This window comes from Paroedura picta, chromosome 14 (genome assembly GCF_049243985.1).
Source record: "Paroedura picta isolate Pp20150507F chromosome 14, Ppicta_v3.0, whole genome shotgun sequence".
Classification (NCBI taxonomy): domain Eukaryota; kingdom Metazoa; phylum Chordata; class Lepidosauria; order Squamata; family Gekkonidae; genus Paroedura; species Paroedura picta.
Genome location: NC_135382.1, coordinates 40,100,027 through 40,119,005, shown reverse-complemented (window position 1 = coordinate 40,119,005; position 18,979 = coordinate 40,100,027). Strand labels below are relative to the sequence as shown.

At 59.0% G+C, this 18,979-nt stretch overlaps 1 protein-coding gene across 3 annotated transcripts in view; it reads left to right on the top strand.

The window, feature by feature from the left end:
* Positions 1-18,979, top strand: part of PIEZO1 (piezo type mechanosensitive ion channel component 1 (Er blood group)) — a 62,130-nt gene that overhangs the window by 14,400 nt on the left and 28,751 nt on the right. For all 3 annotated transcript variants that reach the window (XM_077309621.1, XM_077309620.1, XM_077309619.1), the window contains exons 2-10: positions 6,154-6,249; positions 9,169-9,291; positions 10,892-10,934; positions 11,403-11,565; positions 15,159-15,330; positions 15,575-15,788; positions 17,065-17,236; positions 17,573-17,662; positions 17,804-17,873. In XM_077309621.1, coding sequence (XP_077165736.1) covers positions 6,154-6,249; positions 9,169-9,291; positions 10,892-10,934; positions 11,403-11,565; positions 15,159-15,330; positions 15,575-15,788; positions 17,065-17,236; positions 17,573-17,662; positions 17,804-17,873 — 1,143 coding nt within the window. The remainder of the gene's footprint in view (positions 1-6,153; positions 6,250-9,168; positions 9,292-10,891; positions 10,935-11,402; positions 11,566-15,158; positions 15,331-15,574; positions 15,789-17,064; positions 17,237-17,572; positions 17,663-17,803; positions 17,874-18,979) is intronic.

Below are 18,979 nucleotides of genomic sequence, written 5' to 3'. Positions count from 1 at the left end.
CCAGAGGCGCAATTCCACTGGAGCCTGTGTGTAAACACAGGATAGGCCGGGCCTGGAGGGGAGGCTGCAGGGAGGGCAGCTGTGGGCCTTGCCTGTTTCCGAGCTCTGGGCAGCATGCAGTTCTGTCCCGCTGTCCTGGCCTTCCGATTTCCCTGCCAGTGGCTGCTCTGATGCACATCCATGAAGGCCAAGCCTCATGATGTGTTTAGTCCTTGCAAATGAAATGCTGTGTGCCAACCCGAGACTTGGCGCCTGTCAGCTGCGATGTGCATTTGGGCCAGCAGGCTTGGCATGAACCCTCGCTCGCCTGCCGTGAGTCCAGGCCGCCGGGTTAGGGAAGCGTGTGCCCAGCACCTTTGGTTCTCCCTCAGGCCAGCAAAGCACCGGAGAGGTCCCCGCCGTGCGGAGGTGTGGGCAGGCAGGCAGGCCAGAAATACCTGTGGAGGCCAAATCGGCCTGGAGGGCTTATTTGCAAGACTGGTTGTGGGTTGGGCCCAGTGTTCTTGGCATGCTTTGGTGGCCCTTGTCCCCAGGAAGGCTTGGGTGCCTTGGTGGCTGCCTGGAACCTCGGCTCCTGAAGGCAGGGTGGGCCCACCACTTCTCCGGAGCATCCCAAGGCCGTTTGGCTGGCGAGCTTCTCTTCGCACAGAAAGCTGGACTCGGCTGGCTCTTCCGGAGTTCTTTGGGGGACTCACTGGAATTTCTCCTTGCGTTCAGAGGTTCCCCCTCTGTCAGATGTCGCTGAGCTTGTAAGCAGCGCCAACTGGACCGGGAGCTTCTGGGACCCTTGGGGCGGGGGGGGGGGACTGTGGCTCAGTGGAAGAGCCTCTGGTTGTAAGGCCCCAGGATCGCTCCCCAGTATCGTCAGCCAAAAGGACCAGGCCTTCGTGGATGGAAAAGACCTCCCTGGGGAGCCATTGCCTGTCTGAGTAGACCAGGGGTAGTCAAACGGTAACCCTCCAGATGTCCATGGACTACAATTCCCATGAGCCCCTGCCAGCGAATGCTGGCAGGGGCTCATGGGGATTGTAGTCCATGGACATCTGGAGGGCCGCCGTTTGACTCCCCCTGGAGTAGACAGTACTGATTTTGAAGGGGGAGAGACTGGGTTCGAAATCGGGCCGCTTGTGCGTTCTCGTGTCCTTGGCGTGGTCTGTGCGTGGCCCGCGGCTTCCGCTGCCGCTGCTTCTACTGTTCTGTCCTCGTCGGATAGTCACAAGATAGCCTGGAGGCAGCCCTCACACCCTTGCTCCAAATTCCTCCGCCAAGCTTCGGGACGGCCAAATAGTTTTTACTCCAAAAACGTAACCGTCATTTTTGCCTAAAAATAAAGCCCCAGCAAAAAGGAACCACATGACTGCCTCTGAGGCCTTCTTGCCATCAGGCAACGCGCCAGCTGCATCTCTGAGTCCTCTGTGGCACGCTCGGGGGGGGGGGGAGGTCTGGGGGTGTCTTTGTGTGCCGGGATCTAAGACCGGGGGCGAAAGCAGCTCTGCCGTCCTGACTTCTGACCCCACGGCCTTTCCCCCAATTGCTCACAAAAGAGGCTGGTTGTGGAGTAACTGCAAACAATTACCCACAACCAGGGGATTAGGGGTGGGGGGGGGCTTCCAGAATTATGAGTTCTCCCCCAGGACCCCCCCCCATTAAATCACTGACTTGTCAGTTAGTGGCAACCCCTGATTTTAGTTTCTGATCTATCATAAACCGTGCTTGCTATTCTGCCTGATTATTTGCTCTGTTTGGGTGCCCTCTCAAAATCTGCTGCCCTTGCCGTCCCTCCCCAGGGTCTCCGGAAGTGAATTCTCTGCGAGGGTGGGCGCATCATGTCTTGGGTGCGCATCCATGTGTGCGCATCAGCAGCGAGGCACCCAGCCGTTTTGCAGCATGGCTCATTTGCAGCTGTTGATAACCCACTAAGGGGGAGAATTGTGTTTGCCGGCTTATCTCTAACCTCGAGAGCAAGCACCTTCCCGGCTATGGAAGGGGAGCAGAGGAAAAGAGCAGGGTGGCCAGCAATGGCGGGGAGGCTTGTAACTCTGACACCTTCCCCCCCCCCCCCCAGTTAGTCTGCTGCCTTGGCCTGGATGGCCCAGCTAGCCTGATCGCTTCACACGTTCAAAGCTAAGCAGGGTCGACCCTTCCTGGTACTTGGACGGAATGCCTGGGCAGCCGTGCCGGGGCTGGCACAGGCAAACCTCCCCTGAACATCTCTTGCCTCCAGAGCCCCACCGTAGGAAAGGGTTGCACAAGTCAGTTGGGGGGGGGGAGATGTAGCTGGAATGGTGGACCCATTTTTTGGGGGGGGGGGATCCTTGTGGTGGCCAGCCATTGTATTTCAGCTCCAGTGCTTATTTTCCTGTAGCCTTTTGTTTATATTGCAAGTTTATTAGCTCACTTCCTTTCCCTGCCCTACCGAGATGAGATTAGAAAAGTAAACCCAGCTGACAGGAGAGTCCAAAGATCGCTGGTTGCCAAGTCTGGGGGGCAGAGCCCCATGGGGTTCCCCTTAGGACGGAGAAGGGGTGGGTGGGTGGGTCTGGGGGTGCTAATCCTCCTCTGGCTCACCTCTTATCTCCAGCCCCCACGCCCCACTCTTCAGCTCCTGAGTTTGCGTTTCTCCCAGTGGGCCCCCACCCCTTGTCCGCAGGTCCCTGTCATGCCTTGAATCAGCAGCTACCTCCCCCCCCCTGCTCTGCACAGATGATGGGGCACACCCCTATTTCAAGGCCCAAGATGTGTTGATTGGACACTGCAATAGCCCACATTTCCATAATGCTTTCTAATGCTTCACCATGCGTTTTCCTGCTATAATCCAAACAACAGCCTTGTAAGGTAGGCCATCACCATTCCCACCAATTTTACTGAAGCCCCTCTGGAGAGGTAGGATCGGAATCCGGCTTCCTCGCTCAGTGTCTCTGCCAGGGTGTGCCCAGAGTGCCCTTGTCCTGGGACTGAGGTCTGGCGGAGACTGCAGAGGGCAAACCAGCTGCCTCTTCCTTCATCCCAGGAGAGGCCCTGGGGAGGAAGGGAGGGAGGGGGGCCGGTAGAGAAGGGAGTTCCAGCGGGCAGCCGGGCTGGACTGCAGCACAGGAGGTGGGTTTGAGCCCATCGGCCTAGTTCTTGGGGGAGGGGCAGCTGCCTTCCTCAGACGCAGCGGATGGAAAAGGGGGGCCCTCTCTGCCACCACCTCTGCCAAGGCCTGGGGCACGGGTAGCGCTATTCCAGGGTGAGGCATGGGGGGGTGGGGAGCAGGAGGCAGGGGCTTGCAGGGGAGAACAATGATCCGGCACCCGGCGCATGTTTTTAGCAGCACCCCCACCCCCCACCCCTGTCCGGATCCAAGCCAAGCGTCACGCCAGATTGATTTTTGAGAAACACACACGTTGCATTTTGCCCGTTCGGCTTGTTTTTTCCTGGTAAAAATGTCACTCCTGGCAGACAGCCGGCTTGGAAGGGAGGAGGCCGAGGGACCGGCAGGCCCTGCGGTTAGACTGAGCAATTGTGACCCTTGGGGGGGGGGGCGTGTGGCCCTATTCTGCTGTCAGGTGACTTCTGCTGGCTTAATGCAGATGGGGCAGAGGGCAGGGAAAGGCCAGCTCTGCAGTTGGCACAGCGCTCCCCCCCCCGTGGGTCCCGTGCCTCTCCTTTCATGGGGGGGGGGAGTTGGACAACCTGTGATTCCCGCCCCCCTCAGTAGGGCTGGGACGTTCTGGGATGCAGTCGGGAGGGGCTGGCTAGAGGTGCTCCTCCAGAGGGCTGTTGCCAAAGGAGCAGGCCTGAGGAGCTGTTTTCTTTGGGGTGGGGGGACGGCTGGCTCGTGACCTATTGAACCACTTGGACAGCCTCTAACTCGGAGCCCTCCAGAGCAGGCGGACACCAGCCGTGGCCCTCGGACTGGGAAGGGGCCCACCACGGAGAAGGCTGTGCTGAGCTAGGTGGAAGGACGGTCTGACTTGGGGAAAGGCAGTTCCAGAGATTTGCAGGCATGACCAACAGCCAGTGGGGTGGGGGCAAAAGAGGGGGGATTTCAGGCTCTGCAAATGTTTGTCTCTCATTTCTCTATTTATACAAAGGGTGCACAGAAATATCCGGGGACAGCCGAAACCAGAAGCTGCAAGACTGGAATGCATGAGGGAGGGGGGCGCTGTGTCTCCGAGCCCGAGGAAGGAGGCTTGGGGGGCTGTCAGCCCCAAGAGCGTGTGCGTCCTCCCCCCTCCCCCAGCCAGTGCTTCAGCAATTGCAGGTTCTCAGCTGCCCCCATCCTCCGCAGGGCGGGCGGCTGTCTGAATGCATTCCCAGCATTCCTGCTATCTCGCTGGCTCTTGCCTGCCTTGGGGTTGGCTTCTTCCTGCAGCCTGTGTGTGGAGCGGTGCCCGTTGTCCTGCCAGAATCCCATGTTGCCAGAAGCCCCCTCCCAGGAAATGTGCTGCTGCTCCTTGGGGGGCTACGGGTCCTTCGCCAGTCCGGAGAGGCCTTGACCCTTGGGTCGCCCTTGTCGGTGTGCACTTGGCGTTTGCTCAGGTTTCGTAACCATCTTTTCCTTTGCCCGAGCCATCCAGAGGGAAACAGCTGCGGTTTCTCTGTTCTCTGCCAACCTGCCGGGGGGTTGGCCGTGGCTGATCTGTGTGTGACCCGGGGAAATTATAGTTTGTTCAGGCTGCCTGTTAGGCTGTTGCTGGCACCCCTGAGCAGCCCCCCCCCCCCGAAAGAGAGGAATGGAAAAACATAAAAGCAAGGAACCTGGAAAAATCCAGGCAAGCGTTTGTTCCCCTCAAGAATCTCTTTTTCCTTTGCTCGTTGTGGCTGAATCTGGGCCTCAGCTCAGGATCAGGGCTTGTGGCTGCCAGGGAAGTCAAAGAGCAGCAGCGTACAGACTGTTGTGGAGAATTACAGCCCCACACTCTGGGCTCCGGTTCCAAGTGTGTACTGGTTAGAGTGTTGGGGAGATCTGAGTTCAAATCCCTGCTGGGCAGTAAAGTGCCGTGGGCTAGTTACTCTCCTTTTCAAATTCACCAACCTCACAGGATTGTTATAAGGTTCAAAGGCTGCAAGAGAGAGCCCTGAGCTGTTGGGGGGACAGGTGAGAGCACAGGGCAGCCCTTTTCCGGATTGGCTAGACCAACAGGGGGTTTGTGTGTTGGTAGTTCAAAGCACATTTGGACTTCCAGTGGCAGAGAGTTGACAAGGGCTGCACAGAGTCCTGCGAGCCACATCTGGCTGTTCAGTTGGTACTTGGAATTTAGGCTCATGCTTGACAGAGAAGAGTCAGTTTGAGAGCACTGTGTTCAGTTTTGAAGGATGTAGACAAACTGGAGCAGGAGAGGGCAATGGAAATGGTGAGAGGTTTGGGGATGGAGACGCATGAAGAGAGGTTGAGGGAGCTGGGGGGCCTAGAGAGAAGACGACTAAGACGTGATAGGATAACCAAATTCAAGTACTTGAAGGGCTGTCACATACATGGAGCAGAATTCTTCTCTCTTGCCCTGGAGGGCAGACCAGAACCAACGGGATGAAATTAATTTCTAAACATTCGGAAGAAGTTCCTGACAGTCAGAGCGGTTCCTCAGTGGAACAGGCTTCCTTGGGAGGTGGTGGGTTCTCCTTCCTTGGCAGTTTTTAAGCAGAGGCTAGGTAGTCAGATGAATCTGGGCAGATTGTGAGTGGGGGGCGGAAGGGATTGTGTCGGTGCTTGGCTCTTGTGGCCCTTCCTTGCATGCCCAGGGAAATGCCCATCGCCACTTTGGGGTTGGGTGGTGAATATCCTCCAATCCAGACTGGCCAGGGATTCTGTTTTTTTTGGGGGGTGGGCATCATCTGGGCATTGATTTGGGGTCACTGTGCTGGGCATGTAGTTGTGGATTTCCTGCATTCTGCAGGGGGCTGGACTAGATGACCCTGGAGATCCCTTCCAACTCTATGAGTCTATGATTTGGCCTCAGAATCGGTCTGCAGCCACACCAGCAGCTGCAATTCCCTGGCAGACTCCCTGGGAGGTCTTCTTTTAAGCTGGGATTGGAGCCCTTCTCTTTTTCCTCCGGCGTCTTCTTGCTGCTGACACTGTAGGGTCCGTCCAGCCCGCGACCCCATCGGCAGCCTCTGGACTGGGAACCGGCCTGTGTTGATCCAGTCTCTCTCTGCTCCTTTCCCCAGCCTGCCTCTTCCGGATCAATGTCCTCTCCTTAGTGTATCTTCTCTACCTCCTGCTCCTGCCGTGGTTCCTGGGTCCAACCGGAGACACCATTAAAGGTAAGAGCCCTGGGCTGGTCCAGCTTTACCCACCGGGCGTTGGGCGTTCCCTTCTGTGTGCAAGCCAAGATTTGTAAGGGACTGAATCATGGGATAGTCATAAAGGACCTTGGAGTCCAGTCCCCTGCTCAATGTGGTGGTGGTGGTGGGGGGGGGGTGTGCCAGCCTGGTGGCCCCATCGGGTTTCCTGGCAAGAGAGATTTGGAGGGGGTCTGCCGTTGCCAGCCTTGGTGGTCTCCTTGGGGGTCAGCCTGCTTAGCTTCTGAAAACCTGGCGAGATCAGGGTAGCCTGGCCGATCCAAGCCAGGGCTCAGGGCGGGAGATCGAAAGCCAGAGCATCTTGACTGAGAGCTGTTCCAGCAATGCTTGGAGGAGGAGGAGAGCTCAGGGTCCAACTGGCGGGAGAGATGAAGTCGCGCAGGCCCAGGTTTTGAACTGGGAGTCGAACAGGCCGGCTGGAACTGCATGAGAAGCTCTACCGCAGAAGATCTGCCCTTCCCCCTCCCTCCCCTGGCCAGGTCTCCAAGTCGGCAGGAGAAACTCCCTCTCCCCTTGCTTGCATGTTAGGCCTAGAGATTTGACCTCTGGTTTTAAAATAAATTGTCATCTTCCGTGGGAGTTGCCAGGTTGTATGCTGGACGTGCTCTTATGCTGCACTGGGCATAGATTCTCAGGATGCATGCGCGCTAATTGATTGCCACAGACGAAGGCCCAGCTGGGTGTGGGTCAGGCGCCAAATGGCCAGCAGCCCGTTCCCACAGGTGACGGCTGGTTGCCTTGCCCTCTCAGGTGCTGTGCCAGCTGAAGGAAGGGGCCGGCAGCCCTGGAGCCTTGGCCAGGAGTTCATGGCCTGCCACAGTCTGCGTTGCGCCATCTCCTTGGCCCCCGACCAGCGCCGGGCACCAGAGGAGGGAAGCGGGGGAGAAGCCAGAGGATGAGGGCTGAGCGACACGTTTCCTTTGCCCCCTCCCTCTTCCTTTGTGCTGCCTGTCCTCCCTTCAGCCGCCCCCTGACCTGGCTTGGCGTGGGCGTGGCAAAGGCCTCTCGGGAGCCCCCCCCCCCCGCTCCGTGCGCCTGGCCCCTCCCGGCCGCCCCCTGGCTGCAAGTCCTGTCTCTGAGAGGAGGCTCTTCTGCTCCTGGCCGCGGCCTGCCCCACAGGCATATTTAGGGAGAAGCTCTTCTGCTTGCCTCCTTCCTTTTGTGGTCTCCCCGGCCGGTGGGCTGGTGCCTGGCTGCCCGGTGCTGCTCCCCTGGCCCTGGGCCGAGGGTGTCAATTACAAGCCGCTTTCTCTATTCATAGCTGCTCTGCAGGGAAGGGGCCGGGTTTTTTTTTGGGGGGGGGTGAAGCAAAGGCCTCGGCACTAGCCAGGCTGGGTCCCTGGGGGAGGGGGCGGCCTGTGCAGAGGAGGGGGCAAGGTCAGGTCACGGCCAGGTCATGCCAGAGGGAGTGGACGGGGCCAGCCATTTCCCCAGGGGCAACCACATGTGGGTGGGGAGAGACCACAGACGTCTGCTTTCCTCCTCCCCACGATTGTCGGATCTGCCTGCCTGCCGTGGGCCGGATCCTGTCCCTTCGCAGGTGCTTTTCAAAGCCTCCGTCTCACAGACCAGAGAGCAGCTGCTGGCGCTCTTGAAGAATGTGCTGGGAATGGACCTGGCAGCAACGCTTAAGCTGCGGCTGGTGCGAGAACATGGGAGGGCCACAGCTCTGCCTTGGCGCACGAGGGCTGCACACGCACAGTCCCCGGCTCAGCCCCGGCACCGCCTCCTCACAGACCCCTGGAGGGTGGCTGACACCCAAGGGAGTGGGCCTGGCAGGAGGAACCAGGGGCCGGGCTGGATTAGAAGCTGCTTCAGGCTTTTATTTATAGAAAACAAAACAAAGATGTTTGCAAGCACAACTGTGATGAAGTCTGCCACTCCTCTGCCCCGGGTCCCCGGCTGGACAGGACGGACCCCCGCCCTCCCCCGCCCTCCCCCGCCCCGCCCCTGCCCCTGTTATGGGGAGCCAGATCCATAGCTGGAGCTGCCCCTAATGGCTGCAGTCCTCTGAATATTTCATGGCTTTTCGTGCCACCAGAGCCCTCCAAAGAGCTGGAAAGCAAACTTACGGTAAAAAAGCAAGCAAGGATTATGTTTTTTCGGAAAGGCCTCTCTCTTCCCCTCCTCTCTGGCAGCAGCCGGGGGTGTCCCCTCCAGGGACGCTTCATGGCTGGAGGAGAGTCTCTGGGTTCTTTTTCTTTCCAGCCTGGAGAGGAAAAAGTGAGCTCCCTGCTCCTCTTCCCCAGTGCCCCCCCCTCCCGCCCACTCCCTTGCCGGCGTCCGGAGATTAATGAGGCATGGGGGGGGGGGCTTAGCGGCATCTGGTGGAAGAGCTGAGGGGGGTGTTCCACCCAGCAGCAGCAGCAGCAGCAGCAGCAGAGTCGGTCGGAATTTTCCAGCTGTGAGCTGCAGCAGGAGTAGCCAGCGAAGGGGGGGGGTCAGGCCCAGGGATTGGGGGCTGTGAGCGGCTGCCCCCTTGGAAAGTGAGGTGCTGCTTTGGAGTGACCAGGGTGGGGCTGATCCCACCTATGACCCCAGCCTCCCCTCCCCATGGGTTGTGGCTGGCCACTCACACATGCATTTCACATATGCATTTCTGTCCCGGGATGAGTTTTCATGAAATGCAGTGGGAAGGGAGAAACTCATATATCCTATTTTCACAGAAAACTGCAGCAGGGGAGGGGTCCTTTCTGTGTTCAACTCCCCCCCTCCTGTGTAATTTCTGTAAATGATGTTCTGAACACCTGTCAGCAGTCAACAGCTCTGATAGATAGATAGATAGATAGATAGATAGATAGATAGATAGATAGATAGATAGATAGATAGATAGATAGATAGATAGATAGATAGATAACGGGGTCTTGCTTTGGCTTTCAGGTCACACGGGCCGCCTCCTCCGCGCCCTCCTGGGCACCAGCATCCTCTTCCTCGGGGCTCACTTGGTCTTCCAGGTCTGCCTCTACACCGTGCCCGCTTTCGACCAGCTCCTGGGGCGCAACTGTGAGTACTCCGGGCCAGCTGGCCTTCCAGGACCTCCTCCCGGCATCTTCGGGAAATTTGGGCCCAGCAGGTAGCTGGAAATTAATTGTCCTTCAAAACAAAAAAGAGGCTCCGGGAGCGATGAAATTTTAGCTCTCTAGAAAATGAGGCTTGGTCACGCTGGGCCCGAGATCCAGAAGGGCTCCGGTGGGCTGGGCCTGCCTCTGGGGGTCCGTGGAGTTTTTAATCTACCTGGTGGGGAGTCCTGGGTAACTTGATAGCTGGCACTTTATTTAGGGATGCCTGTGAGGCCACTGTTTGCGGAGCGTGTCGTGACGTGGTCGCTGGAGATGCGGCCACCTTTCAAGTTTCTCCTGTCAGCTGAAGTTAATATTTCTGCCTTTCCCGGAATCTGTTTTCCAAATCAAGGATTCCGGTCCTTGCGCGATGTCTTCTAATTCTGCCAGGGTTGTGCGGTCGGGACAACCACAGTGGCCCCTCTGTGCACAGAGGCCCACATTTTCCACCCCACTGATCTTCCAAATCCAGCCGTGGGAAGGGGCAGAGCCAGCACAGATGTTGGACCAAAACCCAGCGGAGCAACGCTGAGGGGGCTCTGCTGCAGCTGGAATAAATGCTGCAGATCCACCGCTTGAGTCCCAGTGGCTTGTTTCGTGTTATAGTTGGAATAAGAATATAGGATCAGACCAGGAGTCCGTCTAGTCCTGCATCCTCTTGCACGGCGGCCAGCGACAGGCATGGAGGCCGAAGCCTTCCTCTGCTGTTGCCTTTCAGCAGTGTTCCTTCGCAGACTGGCTGCCTCTGAATGTGGAGGTTCCCTTGAGTCGCCCTGGCTAATCACCGCTGATAAGTCCTGGCCGGGGCTTTCAAAGGGATCGTATCGTTGTTATGTACGGCCTTCATTGTCCGCCCAGGCTCTGTGGATTCAGGGAGGAAAAATGTCCAGATAAAATGCATATAGGAAAACAAACTGCTCTGATAAAATAAAATCATTAGCAGTTAAATAAGTTTTAAATAGATGAAAAACATAGTGGAACCACCAATTCCCCTAATCTTCGGTTGCCTGGAGAGGAGGCAGAAGGGTCATATGTACGGTGGGGCTGGCCAGTACAGCTCAGAAGTTAGCCGCAGGCCTGGCGGGACAGCTTCATTTTGCAAGCCCTGCGGAACTGTGTGAGGTCCTGCAGGGCTCAGATCTCGTTTGGAAGAGCGTTCCACCAGGCCGTGGTGGAGGACAGCCTAACCTCCCTGGGGCCAGGGATCTTGAGTAAATTCTGCTTGCTTTCTGTGTGCCACTTTGGGTGTCCGTTCCCCCTTCTCAGAGATGCGTGGGGGAGCTGGCAGGTGAGTTCTGCTCCTCTCTGCACAGGCAGATTGAAAGCCAAGTAATTTGGGCAGGAACCTTCTGTATGTAGGGTCAGCTTATCAGCTGTGTTTGGAGTCCCACTCAGAGCACGGTGCCCCCGCCCACTATCCCCTCCCCAGATTTCCTCCCTTATCAGTCCCCTCCATGCTGGTTAGAGGAGAGCAAGGAACTCTGAGGGATCCTTGCAGAACTCTCTCCTAACTCTCTCTCTCTCTCTCTCTTTTTCCCCTGCAGGCAGCAAGTGGCAAAACCTCTCTGTGCACATTGGGGTCACCCGGTAAGGGCCTCATGCTCTCGGTGTTCTGCCCCAGTAGCTGCCCACAGGGCGCTCACTAGCCCCTCTGCTGCGCTACTGCGGCCTCTGATCGGGATTCCTCTCCTCCCCATGCAGCCAGCTGGGTGTCCCTGGGGGAGTCACAGTTCTCTCAGAGCTCTCTGAGCCCCACCTCCCTCACAGGGTGTCTGTTGTGGGGAGAGGAAGGGAGAGGGGCTTGTAAGCCACTTCGGGACTCCTTTGGGCAGTGAGAAGTGGACGATTAAGCAGCCAGCTCTTCTTCTCTCTTTCACTGCCTGTAGTGAGATTTCCCAGCAGCCCAGAGGTGGCCACTTCCACCCATGTGGGGGGGGAGCCTTTTCCTGCCACTGCCCCCCAAACTATCCCCATCCTTTTGCGGAGATGAGCCTGGCCCTGGCATCGTCTTGGTGCTGGCGGGGCGTCCTCAGCATGCAGCGCCCTCCCCTCCAGGTTGGACCTGAATGATGTCCCGAACTCTGTGCGGTTGGTTGCCCCCGACCTGGGGGTCCTGCTGGTCTCGGCCCTCTGCCTCGGCATCTGCAGTCGCCTGGAGCCCTCGAAGCCGCCTGCAGCCCGGAGGGAAAGCCCCGAACCCGGCCAGCGCCCAGAGCAGGTGAGAAGCGGCGAGGGGGTCTTCCCGTTCTGCCCCTGCCCACTCCTTCCTCCCTTGGGCAAAGAGCCCCTCTCATCTTCCTTTTGCTTCACTGGCTGTCTTCAAGCAAAGGCTGGAGACACACTTTTCTTGGATGCTTTAGGATGCTTAGGGCTAATCCTGCGTTGAGCAGGGGGTTGGACTAGATGGCCTGCATGGCTCCTTCCAACTCTAGGATTCTATGATTCTCTGATTCTCCTTTCTGTCCCCGGAGCTCTCCCCCCCCCCCCCCAGTAGAGCCGTGTTGTCACCATCCCCGGACTCTCCCTCCGTCTGCGTCAGCCAGGCAGGGCCCCGAAGGGAGCAGAGCCCCCTGGCCTGGGACGGAGGAGCAGAGCAAGAGCTGCAGGTGGGGGACGGGGCCAGTTTCTCTGCCTCCCTCCTGGCTTTCCTGTCAGGACCCAAAGCAGCTGAGGCTGCTCTCCTCTCCTCTCCTCTCCTTAATGTTCACAGCCACCCTGCGAGGTAGGTGAGGCAGGGAACGTGTGGCTCTCCCGAGGTGAGCAGAGCAGGGATCCAGACGTGAGGCTCCCAACTCTAGTCGAGATGGTTGCCATTCCTGCCCCCTGGCCAGTGAGGAGGGGGGTCCGGCCAGGAGAGTCAGGCGGCTCCTCCCCTCGGTTCAGGCAGCCCCCGGGGTGTCCTTGGCCCAGGAGAGGCCGTCCTTGGAGCCGGGAAAGCCGATCTCGTTTTGCCTGCAGGGCTCATTTGTTTGCCCAGCCAGAGAGCAGCCGCCAGCTCCGTGCCGAAGAGAGCCGGAAGTGGGCAATTTGCAGTCAGATGGTTTGGGGCAGGTCCCAAAATAAAGAATCTGCTGCATTCTAGCTGAACCTTCGCAGGTGGTCCCTGGCGGGGCAGCTGCAAGCCATGTGGGCTTCTGAGAAGTCTTACGGGACGGGAGGGGCCGAGGTCAAGGAAACAGGATCCCGGAATTGCCTCCGCCCCTCCCCTGCCCCAAGCACACCCACTGAGCGTGTCCTACTGACTTGCAAGAGCCCTGCGAGGTTGGCCACGCTTATCCCGGCTTGGTGCTGAGAGACCTTTGACCTCACGTGCCTGCAGAGGTCAGCTGTCTGGGCATTATTGCCCCAAAGGCCAGAAATGGCTTCCTTAAGAGGAACCCCAAAATTCCTGGGGAATTGGCTGCTTTTGAGGGTGGCATCGAGGGTTGCCAACTCCAGGTTAGGAACTACGTGGAGATTTGGGGGGTGGGCCTGAAAAGGGCAGGGTGGGGGGTGAGGGAGGAGCCACAGGATCCACCTTCCACTCTGGCAGCCCTGGTGGACCCAGGGGGTTATTCCCTGCTGAGGCCCTCTTCCCAGCCCCCCCCCTGGGGCCGCCCCCAAATCTCCAGGGTTCTCCCAAACAGAAGCAGGCAAGGATCTCTGGCGGAGGGAGGGGAGAGCCTGGCTGGGCCTCAGCCCCAAGCGCTGGTCAACCCTCCATGGCTCCGGCCGGGCAGGGAGGGGAGGGGCGGGGAGGGGAGCCTCTGCCAGCCAGACGGGTGTAGGTGGACCTTTGCCGTCACCCAGCCCAGCTGCTCTCGTTGCTTGGGGTGCCAGCCACCTCCTCCCCCTGCCTCTCGCCAAGGGGAGCCCGTTCTTTCTGGCACTTCCCGCGGTGAGTCACCAGCCTCCCGGGCAGATTTCCCACGTCTGCCCGCGCCTCAGAGCGACGCTCCGGCCGTTCCCGGGTTGCCGTGGAGACTCCCTAACAAACAGTGGGCTGCACAGAGGCCATATTATGCAGGGCTTTGGGACAGCTTGCAGGGTGGATTCAGGGGCCGGGCCCCGCGCGTTGCCACCTGCCCGCTGGCCCCAGAGGCCCTTCTGTCCCGTGCGTGGGGGCACACAGCCCTTGAGGAGGGCCCAGCCCCAGCCCCGTGGGGCACAGCACCTGTCCCCTTTGGCCAGGAAGGAGGCGTGCAGAGGGCGAGGGCTGGCCTGTCGTAGAAGAGCTGGATTGGAGTCCAGCAAGGGTCGGCATTTCCCTGGGCATGCAAGAAAGGGCCACGAGAACCAAGCACTGACACCCCCAGCCCCCCCCCCCCCCCCACGATCTGCCTTGCACGGTTTGTGTAAATAAGGCTCTCTTGTCATTTCTGTTGTGCAGACAAAATGCTTGAACTCAGCCTGTCTGGGACGTGTTTGTGGCCAGGCACCCCCCCCTCCCCCCCAAATGCTCTGTGCAAACATGCCTTTGAGCTCCGGTTTGCATGACTCAGCTGTAAACTACTTGGCCTTGGAAACTGGAGATCAAGAGCAGCCTGCAGCGAGGGTGCTGCGTCCGCCTGGGGTGGGGGGCGGGAGGGAGCGCGGGCCTTTCTGTGCGGTCCCCGGTGCTTCCACGCTTTCTCTGCAGAGTGTAAGTGATCTGCCTGGGCTGCTCCAGTTCCCTGGCTCTGCCATCCTGTCCCAGGAGGAGGCGGATCGTGGCACTTGATCCTTGGGGTTCAGCTGCTCTTGGGCCGCTTCCACACCCGATATTTGATGCTGGGCTGATTCGGTCCCTCTCCCCCTGCACTGGCCTCATTACCTTTCAGGAAATGTCCCTGCTCCAAGGGAGGCCTCTGCGTTGCAGGTGCATGCTCTCTCATGCCCCCCCCTCTCTCTCTTGCCATTTTTGGGTTTTTCTTGGTCTGTTGCAGACCTTTGGATGTAATGGCCCCTTTGTCGTAGTTTTCTGTGCAAACATTTGAGACAATCGTGTTTGGAGGCTCTGAGCTCTGGCAGATGAAGCCTTTTCTCCCGTGCGTTCAAGGGGGGGTGGGGGCAGCACTTGTGGCTTTGCGGCTTCATTGTGCAAGCCCAGAGATAAGTTCCGTGTGCCAAATTCCGCAATCGGATGGCAACTGTGCTCGTTCAGAAAAGGGTGTCGCTCTGCATTTCAGGCAAACAGACTTGACCGGGGAGGGGGGAGGGGGGAGGGGTGGGGGATTTTTCCCAGAAGCCTTTCCATCGGTCGGAAGGCCAACCGTTCACCCTGGGAGGAGTTGCTGCCCTTCCTCCTAACATTCAAAGGCCAAATATATTTCACAAAATCTGAAATAAGTAAAATAGAGCAGCGTACAAACCTGAAAATAAATTTTTAAAAATGAACCGATGCACATTTGATTGTTTTGCGTGATGTGTTCAGAGCACCAAGTCGCGGTTTCCTGTTGCTCAACTCTAGAGTTTTGTGTGTGTGGGGGGGGGGGGTTAGACTAGGAGACCCAGTTGAGATGCTGCTCTGCTTTTGAGCCTGTGCTTGGCAGGCAGGAGGTTCCAGGTCCAATCCCAGGTGGGGGGGGGGGGGGGGAATGGAAAGACCCTTTTCTGCCTGAGAGCAGCTGCCTGTCTGAGTAGACAATGCTGACCTTGCAGCTGCCCAAGCAGCGTGGCTCACGGAGCCTGCCTGTCACCAAGGGCTGCCACGCGGGAGCTTTCCGTGGCAGGAATCCGGGCCCTCTGCCTGGGTAGGCCTTTGGACGGAGGAGGCCCCCGCAAGGAAGCTGTGCTTTGTACGCACAGGGGGGTCTCTTGGTGACTGTCCTGGTTGCCCCTCCTTCCCACCAGGAAGAAGCTGCAGCAGATGAAGGCCTGTCGGGGTCGCGGGGAGCAGCCAGGGCCGAGGCCGAGGGCTCCCCAAGGCGGAGGGCGCGGCTGGCTGCCCGCCTCCGGCTCACGGTTCACTGGCTTTTGATGGCATTTGGGAAGGTCCTGGCCGTTGCACTGCTGGCTCTGGCAGGTAGGTGCCCAGGGGCGGGCGAGGAGGACGGCCGCACGCCTGGGAAGCACAAGGACATCTCCTGCGGTCACATGTCCACTGCTGGAATGGCGAGTGGGCGGCATAGGAGCTCCTCCCGCATTCATTAGAGGCCTTGATGCACATTCAGAGGCCTGGTGGGGTCTGGCTATGGGGTGGCCAAGAGCAGAATTCCCTCTGAGGCCCGCTCCAGCGACCCCTACAGCTCCTCCTTGCCCCTCCCCAGGGATCACGCTGCCGTCTGCCTTCTCCAGCGCGTACTTCCTGGTCTTCCTGGGCCTCTGCACGTGGTGGGCCTGCCACTTCCCCACCAGCCACGTGGGCTTCAACGTCTTGTGTGTCATGGTGGACGTCTTCGCGGGGGGGCACCTGCTCTGCCTCTACGGCTACCAGACCCCCTTCATGCAAGAGACCCTCCCGCCTGCGGACCTCTGGGCACGGTAAGCGGGCTGTGGGCCATGGCAGGGGGTGGGGGTGGGGGCCTCTACTTGGCATGCAGAAGGGCCCGGGCTCCATCCCTGGCGGCATCTCCAGTTAGAGAGGACAAGGCAGGACGCGATGGGAAAGACGCCTGCCTGCCTGCTTGATGGACACACCTGTCTGTGCTGGACCAGTGGCCTGAGTCAGCAGCTTTGTGGGTTCAGCTGGTCTTGGCTCAGGCGTCCCAAAGCTGAGCTTGGCTCGGCTGGGTCTCTCCTGCCGGCAGCAAAGGGCTGTGGGCAGAGCTTCATGGGAGCCATATTGTTAGCACTGGGCCCGATGGGAGTCCTACGCCGCTCTGTGCATGCACAAAGTCACCTAACCTCAGTGTGAAGTCAGGCAGGGGCCGGCGTCCCTCGGCCCTCCACCCCACGTCTGGCGAAGAATGGACTTCAGCCTCTCTTTGGAAGGCTGGCACGGGATCAAAGCGGAGGCCTTTTGCCCGCAGCCTCTTTGAACCTCCCTGGCTTTGGGAGCAGAAGCGCAGGTGCCACGCTCCCTCTCTTCCTGGGCTGCTTTCCCGTGAGAAAGTCGTCCGCTGCCGGCCAGGAGAGAGGGCTTTCTGTCCCTTCGCTTGCAGCCCGATCGGAGGCCGGGGGCCCAGGAGACTTCCCCAGAGCGGCAGACCAAGAGGATTCTTCATCAGAATCCATGACGGCATCAGACGCTTTGAGCCATTGGGGAGAAGGAGGTTTCGCAGTGAGCTCTTGACTCTGATGCTGCAGTGGATCCTGACCAAGAGTCGTTTTGAAAACCGTTCTATGCCGGGTGCTGTTCAGCTGTGAAAGTTTCCTTAGGGGGACGGATGCCTCGCTCTCTAATTCACCTTCTGGAACAGGAGCAACCCTCTGAGTCTGGCCTGAGCATCGCTTCTCTGGCCTGAGCATCGCTTCTGACTCTGCCCTTCAGCTTTCTGCAAAGCAGAGCATTCCGTGTTTCACCCTGTTTTGCCTCTTGTTTCCCCCCTGGAGGTTGGCACCCTTAGTCCCACTGTAATCGAGTGAACAGGGCTGGAGGTCCTTGGCAGAGACCCCTCCCCTCGGGGAAGACCCTGCTGGCTCGCATGCGTCTGTGTGGGGCCGCTGGAGCTTCAGGGTCACAGTCATTACCAAAATGCCCCCAGCACAATTGTGTCGGGGGGCTGTGGGAAAGAGGCCGCTTGCTGCTCTCCTTGGAAGGCTGAGCCGGCTTTAGGTCCCTGTCTTCTCATGCGGCTTTCTTCCATCTTCCCCCAAGGTTGTTTGGCTTGAAGGACATCATCCGGCACGAGGCCTGCAGCAAGCCCAACGCGCTGCTCCTCAACGTGGACCTCCCGTGGCCCGTGTATGCCAACCCGGGCATCCTGCTGGCGCTCTACTATGTCTTGGCCACCCTGGTGAAGCTGCGCAGGTCCCATGCCCACCACCGGGTGAGGAGGAGGCCTGCTGCGGCCTTCCACCACTCAGCTCATGCTCCCTGTCCAGGCTTTGCTGCTCACAGATGACAGAAGGCCAGCTCTGGACCACAACCACAGGGAGGGCAGCCTTGCTGGTTCAGAACGGGGCGGGGGGGGGGGGGCAATAACAAACAAGCACCAACAGGGAAAATGGGATGAGGGGGGTGCACAAAGGCAGGATCCTGTGTCGACTGAGAGTTTGACAGTCGTGTCCAGGTCTCCCAGGGAGAAGGTCTGCTTGATATTCAGCCCATTCTGAGGAAGCGTGGACAGGATTTCTCTGAAGTTCCCTTTCTTTCTCTTCTGCAGCGGCAGAGGGAGGCTCCGGATTCAGCGTTGGAGTTCCTGGAGATGGAGCATTGGCCCCAGGCCCAGGGTGGCCCGGCCGAAGACACCAAGGTGAGGGCTCCAGGGCGGGAGAGAGGAAGGCACCCGGGAGCGTGTGCTGGCGGGTGCCTTTGGGGCAGGGGCTGCTGCTGGGTTGCCTGGCCTCCGGCTCACCCTGGGTGTCTCTGTGTTCTCCCTCCCGCCCCTCTGCAGCCCATGCTGCCTTCTGCAGCGGAGCCCGAGAACTGCACGGTGCACGTGATCGGAGAAGCCGGCCTGCCAGGTAAGGAAGGGCCTTTGGGGCCATGTGGAGGCTGCAGCGTCCGTCCGTCCCTCTCTCCCTTTTCCTCTTTCCTGAATGAAGTCCCACTGCAAAGGGCTTCAGCCCTGCCCAGCACCAGGCTGCCCTAGCACCGTTGTGTCTCTGTAAGGTCAGAATGCGTGTGTGTATTGGGGGGGGGGCATTCAGTCCAACTAGGGCCCTGAAGGGCTTGCGGATCCCCCAAAACAGAGATCCCCCCTGGGCAGCTAGAGGGAAGAAGCACAGCACAAAATGGGCATTTGGAGCCAGTGATTTGGCTGTGGAAGCAACCCAAGGTCTTGGGATGCTGAAAGTACGGCCTGACACACACCTGCACACACCTTGTGGTTTTGTGCCGCTCTTGTGTGTTGCCCCACACTCCCTGTCGGGGCTGTCGGGGCAGGAGTGTCAGGTCTGAATGCCTGGCCCACGGTCTGCTGGCAATAGGTAGGGCTTGGCAGCATGCCTCCCCTGGCAGTAGGGTTGCCAACCTTCAGGTGAGGCTGCAGCTTTCCTGGCAATGCGCCTGAGCTCCAGACAAAAGAGAACAGTTCTTCTGGAGAACCAGCCCCTTTGCAGGTGGCCTGAATGGCATTCCACTCCGCTGAGGAGGCCCCTGTTCTCTCCAGAAACCACCTTCCCCAAACTCCGCCCCAGACCGCCTGCCGTCCAGGGCCAAATGTGTGCCAGGGTTTGCTCTGTTCCATCAACAGGCTCCTACTAGCAGCTCGACTACCAAGAGGCATTTAGAGGTTGATTGGAGGTGTAGGATGGAGAACAGGTTTACGAAGGACTTAGGCGGCCGTCCCAAGGTCTTGCAGCAGCCAAGAGAAAACAAACAGTCAGGCACCCTCCGTTCTGGAAAGTGGGTTGTCTTCTCGGGATGGCTTAGCGTGGGGTGTAGATCCAAGGCTCCTGTTCAGCAAGGGTGCTTCCCTCAGCCCCGTAGAGCAAACGGACTCAAGGCATAACTAAATACGGTCCTTGGCAGGGCGGACGCCATGCTCTGCCCAGCCATGCGAACGCTGGCAGGGGCTCCTGGGAATTGTAGTCCATGGACATCTGGAGGGCCACAGTTTGACTACCCC